At 40.4% G+C, this 22,238-nt stretch overlaps 1 protein-coding gene across 8 annotated transcripts in view; it reads left to right on the top strand.

The window, feature by feature from the left end:
* Positions 1 to 22,238, top strand: part of ADAMTSL1 (ADAMTS like 1) — a 953,154-nt gene that overhangs the window by 523,435 nt on the left and 407,481 nt on the right. The window contains exon 1 of one of the 8 annotated variants that reach the window (XM_057720945.1): positions 7,296 to 7,488. The exons of the other annotated variants lie outside the window; for them this stretch is intronic. Coding sequence (XP_057576928.1) covers positions 7,426 to 7,488 — 63 coding nt within the window. The 5' untranslated portion in view covers positions 7,296 to 7,425. Of the gene's footprint in view, positions 1 to 7,295; positions 7,489 to 22,238 lie in introns of those variants that run through there. 8 annotated transcript variants of the gene reach the window in all.

Raw genomic sequence — 22,238 nt, 5'->3', positions numbered from 1 at the left:
GATTTTCTCTTTTTTTTATTTTATTTTAAGCTCTTTATTGGAATATAATTACTTTACACTCTTGTACCAGCTTATGAGGTACACCAAAGTCAATCAGCTGTATTTATACACATATCCCCATATCCCCTCCCTCCCGCGACTCCCCCCCCACCCTCCCCGTCCCGTCCCTCTAAGGCATCACCCATCATCCAGCTGATCTCCCTTTGTTATACAGCAACTTCCCACTGGCTATCTATTTTACAGTTGGTAGTATATATATGTCTATGCTATTCTCTCACTTCGTCCCAGCTTCCCCTTTGCCCCCCACCCCCCAACCCCATGTCCTCCAGTCCATTCTATGCATCTGCATCCTTATCCTTGTTTTGTCATTGGGTTCATCAGTACCATTTTTTTTTTTTTAAGATTCCGTATATATGAGTTAGCATACAATATTTGTTTTTCTTTTTCTGGCTTCACTCTGTATGACAGACTCTAAGTCTATCCACCTCATTACATATAGCTCTGCATTCTATGATTTTCCATGGTTTAATTGCTGTTCTGAAATTCAAGTTTTATTTCAAATGTCATCTACATTTTCTCTTAATTTTTAGAAACTATATTTTCTGTTCTTTTGTAACTCTCCTGCTTGCTTTTCTTCCCCTTGTTTTTCTTTTTTCCTGCTACTATATCTGTAGATAAGGCATACACTAATTAATGCCTGTATTAATTTAACAAATATTTATCTAATGCCCATTATGTACAAGGCTTTGTGGAGGAGCCGACATTGTCTACACCTTAAAGAATTAAAAGGATTTTTAGGGAAGCAGAGGCGGAAAGAAGGATCTTCCAGGCAGGAGGGACAGGATGAACAAATATACAGAAGTGGAAGGATTTGGAGGATTGGAGTAAATCAGGTATTTCAATTGGGCTGGAGCATGACTTTCTATTATCCTGGGACAGGAAACAGATCAGGGAGGTCCTTGAATGCCAAGCTGAGGAATTTGGCTTTTGCATTTTAATCCTGCTCTCTCTATATTATCTATAAATCTGTTCACACCCCTTCACCTTATTGTCTGGCTCTGGGATAATTATTTTATCTGTAGAGGATGATGTCATGGAAATAATACTGAACTAAGAATCAAGGGCCTTGGATTTATATATTACACTTGGGTTTAATATGTGAGTATTACAATCGTAATTCAAACCTTGAAGATTAAACTGGTGTCTCTCTATGTCAAAAAGGCTATGAAAGACAGTTTATCTGTTGCCAGAATTCTCAATTTATCATGCCTTACACACAGTAGGTACTTAATAAGTATTTTGTTGAATCTAATTCAATAACAAGTCTCTGAGATCCATGACGTAACCCCAGAAATGTAGAAAAAGGAGGAACAAGAACCACCAGTTTGAAGGTGATGTGTAATTCTACCCTCCCAATGCAGTTCAGTGCTCTGTTAATCAGTTTGCTTGCTTACTTGTTTAGTGGATTTTTCAGGGGAGGAGGGCATCCTAGAATTAGAATCTAAATTATGATATTGATTTTACCTCTTAATTTTATTAGAATTTTCAAGCACACAGAAGAGTTGAAATACATGTACAATGGACACTCATATACCCACCACCTAATCTGGTAAAGGCTTATTGATTTCCTATTTAGTAGCAAGCTCTAAGCCAGACTCTGCAAACCCCTCCCTCCACTGCCCACAACAGCCCTGCAGTCCTGAGGAGAAGTCTTATCATTCAACAGCTTAAAACAAAAACCAAACAATCAAAAAAGTGGGTTCAGGGATTTTCAGCAATTCATTTCTGTAGAGCCCAGCTGGGACTGTCTGGCTCCAAAATCTGGGTTCTTTCCCCTCCACCAAGTAGCCGCCAGAATTCTTCTCTGCTACTAGGGTCACAGATTCTAACCAAGTTCCTACAGTGTGAGAAGCCCTGTAAGCAGAGGCTTCTAGTATTTCAGGAAACTAGAGATGAGTCAAGTCAAATCAAATTTTAAATTTTGCTGTGTTCCTTCCATGTGTAACATGCAGTGCTTAACACTTTGTAGGGGGAGATCACTGAGTATGAGACCTGAGACTATGGGACAGAGAATTTAAAAACATATCTTTCCCCTATAAGCATTCTAAAATAGTGGGTCAGGGTGAGTCAAGTCTGGGTTTCACGTGTTCCTGCTCTCTCTCCATTTACTCTGTTCTCTTTACTTGCAAAGCCTTTCCCTTTTTCTTTGCATCCCTAAAAGTCTCTATATCTCAAGGTCTTTTTCAATTTCCATTTTTTCCATTGGGATACTTACTCCTCACTGAGTCCTCAAACCAGCAATGACCTCTCCCTTCTCTTAACTCCTGTGGCCCTTTGCTCTACAAAGGGGCAGTGCCGTCAGTGGCTATGAACACAGATGACCGGAGTTCAGGTCTTGGGCCTTCCCCTCTCTGGGTATACGTGATCTTGACAAGTTATTTAATTCTCCATGCCTCAGTTTTCTTCTCTGTTAAAGAATCCATCAAGGTTTCTGCAAAGAGAAGAGAATTTAATCTTGCTAATTTAAGCAGAAAGTGTGATAAGGTATTAATTAACTCACAGAAAATTGGGATTGTCTGTGAAAAAGACTCTAGTTTGAGCTTTCTGAAGATTCTTGTACTACTGTGCAGTTGGGGATTACCAAGAGAGCTGCTGGCTCTTCCATAACCGAGAAGTCACCTGCTCAGTGGAAATGCAAGGGCTGCATAGCCACTCCCCTCTTCTGTGATCCAGCTAAAAAACTGCATGTCCTAGGCCTGTCTCTTGACACCCACAAAGGTAGAAACTGATTAGCATGGTTGCAGGCAAACCTCATTGCTCTGTAGCCATTTTTATGAGCACACAGAGCAAAGTGTGGTCTCTGCCTCACTTCTGCCTTCCAGATCTTATGGGAGTGCTTCTGAGTGGCCACTTCAAAATTGCATCCATATACTCTGATTTCTATTCAGATCATAGAAATCTTTTACCTTTTTTAAAAATTGCATCCAGTAAGCTAGCTGCAAGGGAGTCTGGGAAGTGTAGTTTCTAGGTTTCAGGTCTCCGCATTTCAAGAAGGCACTGGTTGATGAATGTTGACAGCTAATCTATCAGAAATAACATCCATATGAGGATAAATGTGTACCTATTCATAGGGTTGTTAGGATTACATGAAATCATAAAGAGAAAGTACTTAGCACATGCCTGGCACATGGGGGACTCTCAATAAATGTAGCTATTTTCATCATCAACTTCTCAGAGAGTTGTCCAGGGGAAAGTCAGACAACCTGAGACATGGCTCCAATTTCTCACCTGCTAATAAGTAACTCTGATGAACCTGCTTATCAAGAAGGGCACCAGTTTCCTCATCTATAAACTGCAGATAGTAATCACTCTCTACCTGATAGAGTTTCTGTTCATATCACATTAGGTCACATGTGAAAGATGATTTGAAAATGGTAACCAAAGCTCTAGTCGCTTGGGTGTTAAATGGATATTAGGTGAATCGTATAGATGCCTGCTCAAATTCCAGCTCTGCCCCTGGGACTAGCAGTCGGCTTCTAATAGCTTGACCTCTTTCATCCTCACTCTGTTTTTTCCTCCCTTTAAATATCAGAATTAGCCAGGGAAATTAAACAACTTCCACACATGCCCATGAGGATAGTAAGACGGGCACTGCCATAATCGCCTCCTTCAAGAGCGGAGATGAGGCCCTACTCAGCTCACCATCACTTCCCACACTGAGTTCTTTCCAGAAGACCCTCTGCCCTGTCTTGACAACAGTCACTGCAACTAGAGGGCCAAGCGAGGAGGCCCAGCCTCAGGAAGAGACAGGTGGCTCTGGAGTGAACACTGTAAGGCACTCTCCCCCAGGAGAGAAATTCCGATAGTTGAGCTCACTCTTTCCTGCCATAAAGCATACTGAATGTTAACAGCTTGCTCCTGTCCAAGCTGGTGTTTTTTAAATTAAGTATTGTTAAATCCATACCATTTGGAATGATGCTTCAGACAGCTCTGACACACTCTCTCTCTCTCTCTCTCGCTCCTGCTTTCATTTCCCCTAATATATTGTGCAGGGGGCCCGTAACCAGTATTACAGCAGCTGGGGCTGCCGCCACTGCTGCTGCGTCAGCTGCTGGTGCTCAGACACTGGCAGACGGCTTTCATTTAGATACCTGGAGAGGAAAAAAGGAACAGGGCCAACGCCCTGCTCAGATGCCATAAGAGGCCTTTCCCAGGCTGCTGCTAGCATGGATCTAGATTACCTAGGGTTTTATGTTATTTTTCCTTGGCACTGAAAAAAGTTTTAGAAATGACAAAGATGGGAGACAAAGGAGTTGTAGACTAAAATAAGATACTTTCCATTGTCAGTAATATATACCCACCATAAAACCTGGGTAGCCTGCCTTCTGCTCTTTTGCCTTTACTATAAATGACCCCCTCCAAACAAGTGGGACACCACTGCCAACATCTGCATAGAGATACGTACATACCTACCTGCCTACATATATATGTATATATATGTGTGTGTGTATTTACATATAGGTGTATGACATGAAAGTGATTTAGAATCAGAAGACCCTATTCAAAGGTTGGTTCTAACCAGTGGGACCCAAGATCAATCGCTTAACTTTTCTGAGCCTCAGTTTCCAAATACATCAAATGGGGTGAGTACTTAATCAACTTCGCGAGGAGTCAAAAAAGTCAAATGAGATTGTAGGTATAGAATCACTGTAAACTTTAAAGATAGCACATAAACTTTGGTAATTATCAGAATTAGCTCCTCCCCCAGACTTACCCCAATCACCCTAACCCAACTTGATTTTGTTCTTCTTTTTTCTGAAATTACAGTCAGCTAGGAGTTTGCCCTGCAGGGTGTAATGCTTGGCTGTACGGTTGCTTTTCCTATTTTCTCTGGGCAGCCCCAATGGGAAAGGAAACGCTACTCACAAAGGGACCAGAAGCATGACACATTTTGGCGGGCATCCTCTGAGCATTCAACACATGGCTGAGGGCTTGAATTAAAAATATCATACTATTTGGTAACTTCATTAAGATGACTATCTTGATGGACATTGATATGTTCATCAAAACTCCAAGGCAGAAATCTCTGACTCAAAATATCTAGCCAATATTTATTTCCAAAGCAGGAAGGAATCTAGACTAGCACAGAAGTGGCTACCAATTATTCTCTGACCATAGCAATTTTTTATCTAATTTTCTACAAATGGTATTGTATCATAATCATTATTGCTATTCTTACTTTTCCCACCACCTCTTCTTCCCTTTGGATCTTCCTGATGAGTGATGTTTATGTGTGAAGAGGGAAGAAGTGGTATTAGAGAAAATATTCCATTTTTTAGAACAAGTTGAAACTCTTTAGCCAATGACACTGGTAGAAGAAAAGAATGCATAGCAGAAAGTTTCAATATGTAAAAGAGAGATGTATAACACGGCTTTTTAAGTGAAAGTTTATTTCAATCAAGCCATTTTAATATGAGGATTTCAGATAATGCCAGTCAAGCATTTTTACATCTCCTCATGAATACTCTTTAGCTTATGAGCATTAGCTAGTTTTTGAGAGATGTGTAAAACTAATCTTTCTGAACGGAAAAAGTGTACTTCAAGAATAGGATCTCTTTGTTGCAGATTTGTACTATCCATTTTTCTAGGTGAGGAAAAAGGCGGATCCTTGTATGCCCTGACTTTCCTAATAGGTTGAAAATGGGATTTTTAAAGCTCTTCTGTCTTTCACTGATATTCCGTATGAAGTAAGTAACCTGAAGTTGAACAACCTGCTTTTCTCCCCTTTTTTGAAAAGCAACACTGCGGATATGTATAGAAGCAGACCTGCCTGTATTCACATGCCTATTATAGCTCGATCAGGTTTTCCATATTTGTATGTTTCATGCCTCTTGTCAGTATTTTTTACTAATGAAAGGAAAGAACATTAATTCTAAATATCTTCTACCTTCACCATGTATGTTTTGGGCTATCAGGAGATCTACAAAGGAAGAACTTCCTGGTGACACACCTATGGAAATGTAAGGCCAAGTTTGCTATTTCATTCTTTCAAAAATTCAGTGATTTCCTTAATAGATAAGGTGAAAGGTGTCCTTGTTTGACACTTAACGCTTTTCTAAAACTGTAATAAAATCCTCCTCTATTAGAATTCATTCTTACTTGCTGGTAGTTTAACCAGACTCAGAAGCTTCCTGACCTTCTCTTTGCTGTTGCTGGCCTGGCCTTGTCATCATTTCACTGGTCATCAGTACCTCCTCCAGGGCTGGACTGGACCTGGAAAGGTCATCTCCTCCTCCAACCCTCTTGCAACAGTAGAAGGAAAAGGAGGTAAAACTCCCTTCAGCCTTTTCTGCTACATTATAGCAGCTCCGATAAAGGATGTGGATAAGGAGGAGGCTGAAACTGTTGGTTAAAAGGTTTGGGGATTAACTGAGGATTTAATTCACCCTTTCTTTCCCTCCTCCTGCTAAAGCTGATAGTTGAGAGTTGGCACTGTGTCAAAACCAGGCTGTTCCTCAACCCCAAATTTCAGCCCCACAAATCTCAGAGTCTTAGCTAAGGGCTTCTTTTTAAACAAGAGATCTAAATTTCTAATTGTGTCCTGAGCTGTAGTAAACCTGGGCTATTTTAAATTGTTACTTTGCAAAGAAGTAACCTGCTTTTTCTCTTCTTCAAATCAAGTCATTACTACACAAAGTAACTTACGCCTCTATTTAGGCTTAGTGAGGAACTTTCAAAATTTTATACAGTCTCCCTTTTCTAAGTCAAGGGGGAGAATAAAGAGGAACTTTATAGAAGAGGCATAAAGCAGTTGTACAGAACACGTTTAAAGGGCATATTAAGCCAGTTTTTGTCTGTGGTTCTTTCCCTTTATGGCATATGTTATATATTGACAGGCATTAAGTTTCTCTCCTGAATGGAACAATACAGTCACAGGGAGCTACTGTACTTTACAAAGCAACAGGCACCAGCACAAGCAAATGGCAAATAGAAATGTATCTCACAAAGAAACTAACCAGGTTAGTTATAAGCAGAGGGCTCTGCTTCATCTTTTGCAATTCTGCATCTTTTGCATTTCTCTTCTGGCTCTGGCACGCGCTCCTCCTCTCTCCTTTCTTTTTCGTCCTTTCCCCCCTTTCTCGCTAGCACTGTTACACTTTCTCTGTCCCCCTGGCTTTGTTATTCAGCATGTCTGATTAGCAGGAGCCTGATTGGCTGGCTGCCTGCTCCGAGAGAGATTCCATTCAGCTTACCCCCCACCCATCCACCCACCCACCCACCCCTCGGTCAGGAAATGTGAGCGGGGCTGATGGAAGCTGATAGGCAGCGCTGGAGTGTTAGCACCAGTACTGGATGTGACAGCAGGCAGAGGAGCACTTAGCAGCTTATTCAGTGTCCGATTCGGATTCCGGCAAGGATCCAAGCATGGAATGCTGCCGTCGGGCAACTCCTGGCACACTGCTCCTCTTTCTGGCTTTCCTGCTTCTGGTAAATGCTTTTTCATTTCAATACATCGCTATGGCCGGTTAGTCTGGGTGCTGTTGGGGTGTTGTGTACGTGTGTATGTGTGTCAGTATGTGTGCCTGTGTGTATCTTTCTCTTCAAACGCCAGGTAAAATAATTTACATGATTTAAAAAAAAGAAAAAAGCTTCTTGCAGAACGTTAACCCCAACTTCCCAAGCAAAATAAAGTCTGCAAGACCGTGGGATTAGTTAGAGGTATATAGGGGTACTAAGACATGAACTTTGGGATATACTGCGTGGAGTTTGTGAGCTAAGGGCTGTATAAATGGTGGTGTGCATGCTTGGAATTTAGGTAACAGACGTCCTGAAATCAAACTCACTCACTGTGGTGTTCCTGGGATTTATTGAAGGATAGGCTGTGAGGGGCTTTCCCCCACTGCCTTTTATGAGTTGTCCTTCCTCTGTGCACATGTGCTAGGGAACCAGGTAAAAGAGGGACCGAAAGCCTCTCTGTGGCCAACCCAGATTATAGCTCATAATTAGGGCAAGTCATCTATGGATACAAGTTAACGCTAGTATTTATGAATTGAGGATTATGGTCTTTGATCTCAGATCTGCTTTTGAAGAGGAAGAAAATGCTGACTTTTTGTGCGGCTGCTTTCCACAGTGATAAGATGCTCTGCTCTGGAACGTCAGCACACACTGCATTTTTGACTCGAAGTAAATGTTCCGTTGTGACTCATACTTGGTTTTATGGGCAGAAAATGAACCTTTACTGTCCAAAAAAAATCTGCACTGAAAATATTAATAGCAATGCACATTTTTTAAAAACCAGAGTGTTCTGGGCAGGCAGCTTCGTAAACCTCATCTGAAGGTTTAATTCCAAAATTTGCACGCACTGAGCCCAAACAAACGTGATTGTAGCTCTCTCCCTGTCGCACTTATGGAAAGTCAGCCCTTCCTCGGAAGGTAACCAGGCCAGAAGGGAAAAAGGGAAAAAAGGAACGCGTGTATAGGTTGCATTGATTCATAGAAGATGAAGGGATGTTTGTTCTGATTAGACTCTGACAAATTTGATCTGCACTATAACTTTGAAGAAGGGGAGCAAGCTATTTAGCACAAATTTTAAAACTCCAGGAAGGCCCATCAGGTCATCAGATAGTGATTAAACATGTTAGCATTCCCACTTCTTGTTTGCATCGTTGTAGCCAAGAATTCATAATGCTACATTGCAAAAGCTGTAAATATAGAAGTATATTTTCAATTTCTCATAGAAATTTAAATGCAAACTGAATTTTAAGTATGAATGGACTGTAAGTTTTTAACTGTTCTGAGGAATATAAAAAGCAGAATGTTTAGGTGTGCTTTATGACTAGTGGGGCAAGCAGTTTATGAAAGGTGTCTCATTTTTTCCATATGGGACGTGTTACTTATATACACACCATTAGTTTGCCTCGTCTTTCCCTCTTTGTGATTTTTTTTAAAAGCATGGGTTATTTTTCCCATTTAATTACATCATGAAGCAAATTACCAGTACACAGTACTTTTTTTTGGTATCTTCATATAGAAGTATGGTCTCGTTATACTTTGGAAGAACTTTCCCATTCAGGAATAGATTGTTTTGCTACCCACTTGGTGAATGCATTATATTTCTCTTTGATATCTTGAATATTCATATATGTATTTGAGCATGTAGAGACACTTATGTGGATAAAAAGGAGTGTTTGCTTATTTCAGATTTGAAACATAAAACATACTTTGTTTAAATTGCAATAATTGTATTATGAGGATAAAAAGAAACAAAACCGAGGTTTGTTCTATGCTTGTATTTAAATGAACTGGGATTCTGAGAGTTAAGCTAGAAAAGAAAGAACTGCCTGCTCAGTGCCAAGATACATCCCTGTGCAGAATAATAGCAGTGTTACTCTTACCTGCCATGCATTGTGTGTCTGAATGTGCCAAACACAAGGCCAGTTGTTTGAAAAGCATTACAGTGAATTCTCCTAATAATCTTACAAATGAGGCCTTTGTAACCCATTCTACAGAAAAGGAAGCAAGCTTATATTTGAACTCAGAAGTGAAATAATGGAGAGAAAATAACTTGTTTGCTTTCTACTATGGTTGTAAAATCTTTAGCAGTGATGGAAGCAGTGACACAGGTTGCTCTTTAGTCTTTGTTGGAGGTACTTAGGCTTTTTGCCTCATCTTGGACACTAAAGATGTGTACAACATTATGGGCACTTGTCACACTTGCTCATTCACCATCCCATTTAGCTTTGGAGCCAAAAGTAAATTATTGGCTCAAGAGAAACTGACCTCTAGCCTGATCAGTAGTTGACTTAGAACCGGAAGTGTGACGTTTTCAGCTCAACCTTCAGTCTGGCTCGGGAAATTGAATTGGGTGGCTTGCTTTTCCTATAATTGTTTTATACATTATAAGAGTCTGTCTACTCTTAGAATTAATTTAAGCAATTTTTAAAGATTCCCTTTTACTTAATTGGAAAACAGCCTGTTTGCTTAGTGGCAAAGCCCAGTTTCTACTTCAAAACAGCCTTCATATCACTGGTAGCAGAATCATCTGTATCATGACTTGGTTCTTGAGTGTATGCAGATATTGAATGCTGTTCACCCTCAGTTTTACCAAAACTCTTTCCCACTGGAGCATTATTCCTGAGACAATGAAGTCCCTGTGTGTTTTATATCTATTTTTGGTCACCACCCACATTTTCATGCAAAGTTCAAACCTCATAGACTGCTTTTTTACTCTGGACACACTAGGGCAGCAGTGCTGAGCAAGAGATTTTGTTCTGATATTCAGGTCAAAGTAAGCCACACAGCCCAACCTTCCCCATCTCCCCACCCTGCTCCCCTTTTCCCTTCTCCCTCCTTTGTCCCAATTGTTCAGCTCAGAAGGAATGTGGCAAAAACCATGACCGGCCATTGACATATGTGTCCAGCCAAACTTGAAGTCAAATCACTTCTTGTCAGAAAGGCATTTAATCAAATTTGCATTTGCTTTTTGTTTCTTTTAAGTGGTTTTAAGCTGTTTCGCCTGCTATTGTGGGAGTTGCAAGGGTAACACTCGGAATTATAATAAAGTACATGTGTTTTTCTGTTGAATTTCTTTTTCTTCTCCGCACTAATTTATACATGGAAACTAGTCAAGCACAATAGCCCATTCCCTTCGGTCGCTCTGGCACTCTCCTCTGCTATTATCTAAGTGGATCTATCTTGGATGGTGAGAAGCACCATGAGCTTGTGGAATGAATGTGAAGCCCCTTATTTATAGCAGACGCTGGCCTGCTCCAGTAAGTGCGTGCGTGTGTGTGTGCCTGTGTGTCCCCGTGTGCACACACAAGCACCTTTCTATAATGCTTTACATCCATTTCTTACTCTCATGACTGCATTCTCCTTAAATCAAGCTTAAGGATATTTCATGTAGATCTGGAGAACGCAGTGAGGCATTTCTTTAAACATTATTTACTTCATGTTTTTGTGACATTTTTGTCTAGACGTGGCCAGCTACATTTTTGTTTTCTCTTGTTTTTAGTGTTTCAGTCTTTTTCAGGACCACTTTCTGGCCCCCGTTATTATTTGCACATGAACCAGTTCTATGGCTTCATGTCAGTTGAGGGAAGTATGTCCAATAGCGGTCACTAGTGAACTACAAAAGAATCCTGTTACACCAGGCGAGTTTTTCCTTGAAAGACTGTGTGGATATATTAAAGACTTTTGATACTACATAATAAATAAATGTATTTGTGCATTTTTAGGAGTGTTCATACATGTTGATTCCCCTTTACCAGTAAGTATGAATAAAGTGGAAAGCAAATCTCAAGCCCACCACGGGGTAGGCAATTACTCAAACTTAGGAGTGGCAGAGTTCATTTTTATATCTTTATAATAAAATTAAAGTCAGGGTATGTGCAATTTTAATCAGTGAAGTGTTTTTAACCCCACACTAGCTCCTCATTTTTAAACCCAGTTTGTTGGTACATTTTGCATAAAATTTATGTTTGCATGAGACATGATCTGGTATTTTGATTCTCCCCATTATTATGGCTTAATCAAAATATAATTTTAAACTCATTCAGGAAAAATACAGTGTCCTGTGAATTTCTGCATCTCCTGCAGTACCTAGTAGAATATCTTGTACATATAGGCATCACAACTGTTTGAGAACTAAATTCAGAGAGCATAGGATGTAAAGAGACTCACGTGTTTCTCTAATTCTCTACCTATTGGGTGTTTCCTAACTTCATGTATACTGTCCAGTTTCTTTGCTCAAGTGACACCTCTGCTTCTGATTTGTCTATTTCAGGTTCCAGGTCTGATTATGTAAGTTTCATTCTACCCTTCCCTCATTGTGCATATTCTGCTGTTTCTTGTGGTCCCCTGAGTAGAGTGACCCAGAAGTGACCTCTTTGTAGCAGGAGGACCACAGTCTTTTCTTGAGTAAGCGCATCCATTGACTCATCACGAATAACCTCCTGGTGAAGCATGTTGAGATAATTACAGGAAAATGTGTCTAAATCAAGTTTGAGAGTCTTGCTGTTTTTACTAATTTTCTTCCTCTAGTGAGCTGGCTTCAAACTCTGTGTTTTCACCAGAATGAGACAAGCTCGTTTCGTTTTCTCTCTGCATCATAAAAGCCATACCATGTGGCTGAATTTTGACTTGAGTGGCAGGACTGGCTCATGAGCGGCTTAGGACTGGCATTGCAGAGGTGATGTAAGTCCGAAAGGATCCTAATTGAAATAGGCCAGCACAGCTGTGTGGCGAGCCTGCCTGCTAACTGGGTAAGCTGTTGCTATCAACCCCTTCTTTCCATGAGCTCAAAAATAAATGACTAAATCTCCCCAGTTCCCGAACTTCAAGATTAAAAACTGCATTGAATAAAGCTTAACTGTTCTGGTTTCTTCTCCCAGGGACTTTGCTAAGTGGGAACCCAGCATGTAGGGCAGTTAGACGTTTTCTGGCCATGTCGGGAAGATGTCCCAATGGCAGCAGCCTGCAGCCAATGGTGACCTCTGGCTTTTTGTTTGCTGTATTTCCAGAAGCTCAGTGTTTATAAATCAATTTGAATATTTTCCTATATTTGTTAACAGTCTCTCTTCCAGTCATAGAAATATATCTCAGTGATGATTGTAACCTTTATTTGAAGAGAACCATAATTTTTGTTTGCCTACCCCACCCTAAAATCCACCAATGTATAGTCAGCATTTAGTAATTGTTTGTCAGAGGCATGTGTAGTTTGAGGTATTCTCAACAATATTTTTAAATATAATTTCTTCTAGGTCTTATGCTTCCTTCTATTTATTTCTGTCATTGTACTTCTCATACTATACTTACATTTCTGTCTAGTCAGAAAAGATGTGGGTGGCAGCAGAAGGAGTGACTTGTTCCTCCTACCTTAACCAGAATGCCTGGTCTCAGTAAATGCTGAATGAATGAATAAACGGATGACTAAGAATGACTCGGTGAGAAAATGTCAGGAAAGGGTAAAGTACAAGTAGCGAGGGGAGCATATGAACGTCCATTTCACATGTGAAGCATTGCTTTCACCAATTCTGGTTTTAGTAAGACCAAATCGATAAGCCCAATACATTCAAAAGAGAAGATACACATTTTGTTTTTCTTTCTTTCCACGCAATGAAAAACAAGTGATGATCCTTTTTGCTGTGGTTAATTAGAATGAATTCTGCGTGTTTCATATCTTTTCTTAATCCATTTAGTTCTCAGGTACTTTTCCCTTTTACAAAATTTGTCCTCAGGGAGAAGATGATACTTATATTAGGCAGCATTTTATAAAACTGGGAGGTAGTTATAAATTCTCATTATAGCAGAGATAATGCTATCAATTCACCAAAATTCATTTCTTTTTACTACTGGGCACAAAGATAAACTTTATTTCCCAGCTTTCTCTGTAATTAATTGGTGCAGTATGATTAAGTTCTGGTCGATAGAATGTCGTTAGAAGTGATATATGGCACTTCTAGGCCTGACATCTCCCACATAATCCTCCAGGTAAACTGGAACCCTCTCTTTATACACCTGCTGCATGCAAAGAATCCGGTAAAGAACTCTGAGACTCTAGAAAATAGTCAAGCCACCACATGGAAGGCCTCATCCCTGAATGACTACCTGGAGCAGAGCCCCACACCACCACGCCACACTCACGGAATTGCATTTGTGAATATTCATTTAACCACGCGGAAGCGACAAATCCTCGATGTCTTAAAACACTGATATTTGGGGGAAGGTGTTGTTTGTTATCCTGAAAACCTTTTCATGCTTTATTTTTTAAGCTTTTTATTTAATTAATTAATTTATTTACGTATTTATTGGCTGCATTGGGTCTTCATTACTGCGCACAGGCTTTCTCTACTTGCAGGGAGCAGGGCTTACTCTTCAGTATAGTGCCCGGGCTTCTCTTTACAGTGGCTTCTCTTGTTGCGGAGCACAGACCCTAGGCGTGTGGGCTCCAGTAGTTGTGGCACGTGGGCTCAGTAGTTGTGGCTCGCGGGCTCTAGAGCACAGGCTCAATAGTTGTGGCATACGGGCTTAGTTGCTCCACGGCATGTGGGATTTTCCCAGACCAGGGATTGAACCTGTGTCCCCTGTATTGGCAGGTGGATTCTTAACCACTGTGAAACCAGGGAAGTCCTGAAAATCTTTTAAAATAACATTGCTTTGAATTTAGAGGAAATGAATGCTTGTAAGTACTAATACCGCTTTCCATTTGTTATATGAGAAAATTAAAATAAGGAGATGCAATGTCATCCTAATGGTGTTTCTTTTTGAATTAATTTTTGTTGAAGTATGGTTGCTTTACAATGTTGTGTTAGCCTCCACTGCACAGCAAAATGAATCAGCCACACACATACACATATCCCCTCCCTTTTGGATTTCCCTCCCATTTAGGTTACTACACTGTGCTAGACAGTATGTTCCCATCAGTTGTCTATTTTATACATAGTATCAATAATGTATATGTGTCAATCCCAGTCTCCCTAATGGTGGTTTAATCTTTGTTGTTTGCAATTTATTGTATACCTAGAGTGCTCTGAGTACTTGCAGGTATGTGGAAAATGGGAAAATATGTTCCTGTCCTTTTTTCAAACGAAATCCAGGATTAAGTGGGGCAGTAAGAAATAAAGGGGGAGAAAAGCAGGGCTGTGGTGAACAGTTGGAATCTCATGGAGCAGAGCAGGACCACACAACCTAGCTAAGGACACAGAACCACACAGACCCAAGAGGAAGGCAAAGAGAATGGAAAAGGATACCTAGAAGCAGAAACTGAGGCACAACACCAGTGCAGCTCCAGAGATGTCTGAAAATAAAGGCATGAACAAGTGACAGAGAGGGGAACAGACTCACACACACACACACAAAAACAAATGTTTCACACAGTAGCATATTGAGTGAGACACTTCCTGAGTATATCTAGTCTCAACTATCTTTGATACCTTTTTCTAGGAGGTGTCCACGTGTCTGAAAGAGCCCTGGTTGTAGAGTATGGAGGTCTGGGCTCTACCACTGATTCCAGCTCTATGACCGTGGCCCAGTCACATAACTCACTGAAGCTTTCTTCTCCTCATTCATGCGCAATTGCCCATCCCTGCTAACTCTCCAGGACGCCTTGAGAGGAAAACACAGCCTTGGATGTTGAAGTGTTTTGTCAACTCCAAAGTACTATAAAACTTCAAGTGATTACTTTCATTCATATGAAAATCAGTTATCTATCAGCAACTGTATACCCAACACAGAGCCAGGCTCCATGGAAGATAGTTTAAGACACAGTCCTTGCAATGAGGAGCTTGGTAGGTTGTTGGACATTCTGTTGTCAGAGTTATTTTTTTTTTTAATATTCAAAAACATCTTCTATAGGAAATAATTTTGTGATGGGTATAATTATTTTCAGTTACCCCCCAAGATGGCTCCCTTTGTTCTTCTCCACCTGCTCAGACACTGGCTGTTTAATCCTCTAGTCCAGGTGTAAATGTAAATTATAGCTTGCCACAGATTATCAATGTATTAGCTTCACGGATAGTATCAGTCAGTATTTGACTTCAAACATTATACTTTTTTTCCAGTTTCTGTAGTTCAGAATATCAGTTTGTACAGCAAAAACACACTATAACAGTATCTTAGGTAAGATAAATTCTTTGGGGAAAAACTTTTCTCAAAGCAAATTTGTATCATTGTGAGAATTAGCATTAATTATGTGCAACCAATATCTAGGGAGTTTTCATTTGCTCACTGTCATTGGGTCATCATGATGGCAGCTTCCATCTTAAGTAGTTTCCACTCCATTGTGCTTATTTTATAATAACCAAAATCCAGGCAAAAAATAAGCATAGTCCACTTGGAATTATATTTCTGTAAGTGCAATTAGTATAGTAAGTTGCATCTCCCTGTCTCACTAGATTTTTCTCTAAAATTCTTATTAAAATAAGTTAATTACAAGAAACCCCTAAAGGCCTTGTGTCTGGAAGAGGGGGATAGTTCAGAGGAAGGGAATAGCAGAGAAGTCACATGTGTGAGCATACACCATTTATAACACTGGAGATTTATTCCACTTCTGAGGCAAGAAATTGCAGGACTCTAATAGTTTCACCACCTGTGAATTATTCGGGTGCACCTCATAAGCGGGTTCTTTCTTCTATTTGTTTAAAGAAATAAGTGGTATGTTCGCCAATTCTACACTACATTAATTTTCACAGAGTTTCCATTTTCATCTTCATTGCTTTTTCAGAGTTTTTTCCAGAGCTTCTGCCATTCTCCAACTAAACCTTTGGGTATTTTCCCCTTCAATTTTCGTCCGGGGACTTTAAGTCAGTTCAGTCTGTTGGCATGAATGTTGGGACAAAGGAGGAAAGGAGTGTGATAACCTAAGACATCCTGACATAAATTCCAAGAGCGCTAAAGAAATGAGACAGGAAATTATGAGCAACCTATAATAAATTCAAACTGTCCAATAAAATAAATATACCTCACTTGGTTCTCTTAGTGAGGTATGGTAGGGTGTCCGATTTCTCAGCCTACTTTGCCATTTGAAGTCTGCCAGAGTATTGTTCAAACATTGTACTTCATCAATAGGACCAGAAATGAAAAAGGGTAATGGAAACAGTAAGAACTCCTACTGTTCAGGTGCCGAAATGAGATTTAGAGGGAAGCTTTTTAGAAGTAGTCTGTTTTTTCATTATAGTTATTATAACCATTTGCCATTGAGACCACGTGCCACATACCTTTACTTTGAGGCTTTATTTCTGGTCTAAGATAACAAACATGCTTTGAAATTACTGTTACAGAGTGAGTTTAATTGACATTTGGATTCCCAGGACATAGATTTATTGTGTTCTCAAATTAAAAAGAATCTTTGAGGTGTCATAAAATGTGACCTCAGTTGACTGGGATCTCTTTGAAGGCAGGACTTTGGTTTTATTTTGTCTTGGATATCTTTCTATCCCCAGCACCAGACAAAGCGTTTGATTTACACAAAATGTTCAATGTAAGTTTGTTGTTTGAATAAATGAATTAATCACCTATTCCAGCCCTTTGTTTTTGCAGATAATTGAATTTAACCCATATACATGTTTGCAAAGAGACTGAAGACATATTTGCCTGAACACATAGTAGGTAGGATCCAGAGCCTGGAATCTGAATCTCTTTCCTTTGAGTCCATACTCCTTTGAGAAAGAGTTCCTTCTCTTTCTGTGATACTGTATGACCCCTGAGGACCTTCATGTAAGAGTCAGCCGAGTCGGCCTTGGTAGAGAAAGTTTGAAATGTTGAAATGTCACATGCAGTAGAAACGAAGGAAGCAATGAAGCTGATGGGAAATCAGCTTGAATTAAAACTCAGGGATCATTGCTGGTTTATAAACATCGGGGTGACCTGGCGAGAAGAGGGGACTGAAGTCTATAAAGTGTATTTCTTGCCCTAGACCTACAACACATCAATAAGCTTCATTTCTCTTGCTTTCCATATCAGTGCACAATGTGAATGTGTAATACACAATGGCAATGAATATGTGAAAAAGACTTCATGGGGGACCTTGCACATTATAGGTCTCCAAGAAGTGTTGGCTTCCTTCCCATCCCTCAGTGCAAAATAATATATTTATTGAGAGCCTGCTGTGTATCAGGCCCTGTTCTGCGTACAGGGTATACTCTGTTGAACAAAACAGACATGGTTCTAAAGATGGGTCTTTCTACATATAATATCAGAAAGGATTTGAGTTCGGGAAGGAGGAGGACAGGAATTAATTGGCCAGTACGTTCCATTGGTTTTATGTTGCTGTCATGATATTATTTTCTTTAAACTGTATATTTAACTATGGCTGATGTAAGGGCGTCTCTGCCTAAAGAAATAGACACATTAATTCATTATTTATAGTGATACCAGAAAGAATGTGTTAGAAAAACTCTAAAACTCTAAAGATTTATATTTAAAGTCACTTCTTTGAGCTATGCCTCTTTTTCCTTTTTTTGCTGGAATCCTCTTTTTCAGTCATACTGAAACCAAAGCTTAATGAGTGTATTACTTTGTCTCTGTTTATGTGACACATAAACACCTGTCTTTTCCATCTTAGAAATACGCTCAAGCAGAGAAACCTTTACAACTGCCCCTCATTCAAGTGAATAAAAGGCCAGACAACAGCATGTAGAGCACTAATGACAATAGGCTTTTTCCTCAAAAGGTTTAATTAGCTTGCTCTGTGGAAGCCGTTAGTATGAAGGACCTTTAGAAATCTTTGAGCATCAGCTGGAGACAAGTCAGCAGGTTCTCAGCTCTCTGCTAGGAGGGGCTCCGATTCTCCAGTACCTCTGCCATGTGCCTGTGACCATCCCCAACCTGCCTTAATCCATGACAGGCATTCTTAGCCCTGGTAGTTTGCTAACTTTGCTAACTTCAGCTTGATGGTGTTGGGACTCAAGAACCCAGTTCTTTATGTCCATTTTAGAGTTCTAGATAATTGAAAGAAGTGATTCCCAGACTTTGGATGTCATAGACCATTAAAATTTCAAAAGGAAATAAAATTATGTTTGCAGGTAGGCAGGAAGTATGGAAAACAAAGTTTCTAATGTTTCAATTTTATTAAGTAAGGACATTAATAAAGTTCTATCACCTAAGTTTCATAAGTGAAATAATAAGTTAATACTATAGAGAGTGCTTGCTTCAATGTGAGATGTACTTTACATATATTAAATTATCTAATTGTCCCAACAATCCTAGGAAGTAAATTATTTTTCCCATTTTACAGATGAGGAAGCTGAGGCACAGAGAGGTTATATAACTTGCTTTAGGTCACTCAGCTAGTAGTGGCAGAGTGCAGCTTTGAACACAGGCAAGGTTCAGTCTTGCCCCAACAATGCCATTTTGTGTCACCAGCGGTGCAAGAAATGAAAAGTTATCTGAATAAGCCCAAAGTTCCAAGTATGTAATTTCAAAAGAGAAACTAAACACATTTAGCTCTATGGGAAACTAACCACAGCCATTACTGCTCTTCTTATTCTTCATATCAGTGAAAAACTTTCTTAGACTGACCTGCTCTAAGCCAGACACTTTCCTTGGGACACAAAGATGAATGAGACACAGCCCCACCCCCAAGGAAACTCACAGATTCTAAACAAAGTTTTAAAAAGATAACACAGCCTGAGGCTGAGTGGAGAATAGAAGATGCTACAGCAGCACAAAGCAGAAAACAGAAGGAAGCTGGCATTTATTGTCTGCAGTGCCCCAGGCTCTGTGCTAGGCAGAGAATCACTCCGCCTCAAGGTGGGTCAGTGAGGGTGACTTAAAAGATGGGACATTTAAAGTGACTCTTAGGAGATTAATTGGAGGTTCACCAGGTAGATAAGAGAGGAAAAGGGGGCTTTGGGCAGAGGGACTCGCACGGGCAGAGGCACAGAGGAAGGAAAAAAAGTTGAGTCCAAGGAGCAGTGAGTGAATCCCAGGGGCTGGAGCGTAGCCAGATCCTGCAGGGCCTGGCAGGCCGTGCCTGGGAGCTTTGGCCCAGGTCTGCTTTAGAAAGACAGCTGTGCTGGCCACACAGACTGGAGAGGCCCTGAGAATGGAGGCTGAAAGGCTATTTGATTATGACACCACTCTCAGAGAGAAGCCATGAAGAAGGCAACGGCCCCAGTGATGGAAAGGAGGGGGAGAGATCCAGCTGTACGGCTACATAGCTGTTTGCGTGGGGCGGGGGGGGGGGGGGGGGGGGTTGGGAAACCCCCGTGGTCCTCTGGGCCGAGAGGCTCTTAAAGCACCAGCTGTGTGCTAGGGGGCTGTTTAGGTCCCCGTGCTCAGCAGACAGTCTGTAGCCTGACACTGAGGAGGGGCTCAGTTGTGTGCAGAAGGAATGTGTGAAGAGGTGAATCATTTTATTCAAGGCTTCCCTGTTCAAAATTGTGACCTACAGAGATTTTTTTTTTTTTTCCAAATTATAAAAGGCCTTCCAGAGCAACAAATATCTCAGTCTGTAAAACCTGGGGAACTTTCTGTCACTCTCTCAGGAAGGAGAGAATTCAGGCCCAATCTTCCTGAAGAGATTTCCACACTGCTGTGACTTAACCCTTTATTTACCCTCAGTGAACCTTTCCAAATACAGAGAAGCCATTTCAAAGAAGGCACTCCTGCACTTTTTGGAAAGCTCTATGACCCTCAAGTAACACAGAGGCCACCGTGAGGAGTCGTTTTTGTACTTTGGGGTGATTATTTTTGTCATATGGCAGTGTTTTCCCGTGTGTGGTTATTTATCTGTTTTCTCACCAAACAGTGCCGTATTCAACTCTGCAGATTCATGTCACAGTCATGAATCTTTCCACGGGAAGCCAGCAAATCTCTTTGCCCTAATTCTTGCAGGGCTCCACGTTATCTGGAATGGGCTCCACATGCGGACTTCCCTTTGAAAGCAACTGAAACTCCAGTAAAAGATGCTGCATTCAGGGTCTAAATTTAAGTTCGCTGCCCTGATGGAATAGTAATTGTGGTCTTCAGAAAAAAATCTAGCCATATCTGAAATTCATCAATTCATCGTTTTGTACTAAAAGCATAATGTGACTGAAAAAAAAAATAACCCACAAGTTTTATTAAAGAAAGTGTGAGTGATATGTCACATAATTATATTCTTTATATTTTTTCTTTATGAATCCAATTGCAAAGGCGTCAGATTTTTAATCAGGCATTGGAATCCTGTGAGTATATCATTTTTTCTTCTCCTAATTAGGAATAGTCTCCAATTTACTCAACATTAGTACAGAATTGATTATAGCTTGGCCTCACCTCATAAAGTAGATTTGCTTTGGAACAGCATCAAACAGGTATTTATGTTTTAAAACATATGGTCCTTCTGACTTTCATTCTAATTTTGGACGTTTACTACTTTTACTTTCCTTCCTTCTTCCCCCAACTTGACTGCAAACAACATAGAAATCTCGTCAGACTTAGCAGAGGAGGAAAATGTGATTTTCGGTGTCTTTCTGTATGCCAGGTACTGTGCTACTTGTTTCTCTATGTCATCTCAGATAAACCTTACCGCATCCTTTTGTAGATGGGAAAACTGAGTACTAAAACCTAAAAGGTGGTGTGAATTCCTCTACTCTTAGTGTACGCGTATTCAATTCTTGTAACAAATTATATTAAAATATGCAGTACAGACTATTTTCCCTGTTGTCGGAACTATGTTATTTGGACTCGGTCAGCAGGAGCCTCCCCAACTTGCTGAGTGATTTCCACGGTTTCAGAACCAAGTTCATCAGAGTTCACTTCTTATACTGTATTTCATGGATCCTAAGATACATATTTTTTTTTTCTGGTTTTAGAAACTTTGTTGCATCTTATAATTGATAGCAGGTCACAGTTTAATGGGTGGCTCTTTTTTATTCTTAATGGTACATAAAATAACGTGACCTCAATCTGTGTCATCTTGGGTTCGATGAAATAGTGTACGAGGCTCTTTCTAGTATCTAAACGATGGAAGCAAAGCTTGAGATTCAGTTACAGAAATAGGATTATGGACCTCCACCCCTCTCCTCCTGTTCACTCCTCTGATGCAGGTGGCTCCTGTCTTTGCTTGCAGTCTGAGACATTGCGAGTTTGTACCTTGAGCTCAGCTTACTTCTGTCCCGTGAAAAGGTCAAAGCCAACTTACCGAAGATCTCTTTTCTTCTTAATCTAAGTGTACCTCAGTTTTCTTATCTGTAAGCAGTATAGTATAAAGCAGTAGCTGCTGATCTTTGGTCAATATCAGAATCAGCTGAGCATTTGTTAACATTAGGAGGGCCCAGGCTACTCCTGCCTTGGGGCCTGGGCCTGTGTCAGTGTTTTTAGCTCTCCAGGAGATTCTGATAAACACGAGTGTGAGACTCGCTGGTGTAGTTGTTGAGAGCGGGAACTCTTGAGCCCAACTGCGGGGCTCAAATCCTTGTTCCACCAGTGTAACCCTTCTATTAATTCTGTCTCAGTTTCCTTATCTGCAAAACAGGGATCAACAATAGCATCTACCTCAAAGGATTATTGTGAAATTTAATCAAATGAGCGAGGCAACCTACTTAGCCCAATACCTAACACACGTAGCAAGTGCCCAGTAAACATCAGAAGGTACCATTACACCCTCCCTACAAGGCTGAAATTTTCTCATTCCCAGAAACCAATCTCTTATCTTTTCCTGTATTCAAGGCAGCTGACAGCTTTGCCTAGTAACTCAGGTATCCCATGCAATCTCAAAGAAAGGGTCTGAGAAGAAAAACTAGGATTCCTTTTTAATG

Source organism: Hippopotamus amphibius, chromosome 2, assembly GCF_030028045.1.
Source record: "Hippopotamus amphibius kiboko isolate mHipAmp2 chromosome 2, mHipAmp2.hap2, whole genome shotgun sequence".
Taxonomy (NCBI): Eukaryota; Metazoa; Chordata; class Mammalia; order Artiodactyla; family Hippopotamidae; genus Hippopotamus; species Hippopotamus amphibius.
The sequence above is the reverse complement of the archived record's forward strand: the minus strand, read 5'-3'. Positions and strand labels throughout refer to the sequence as shown.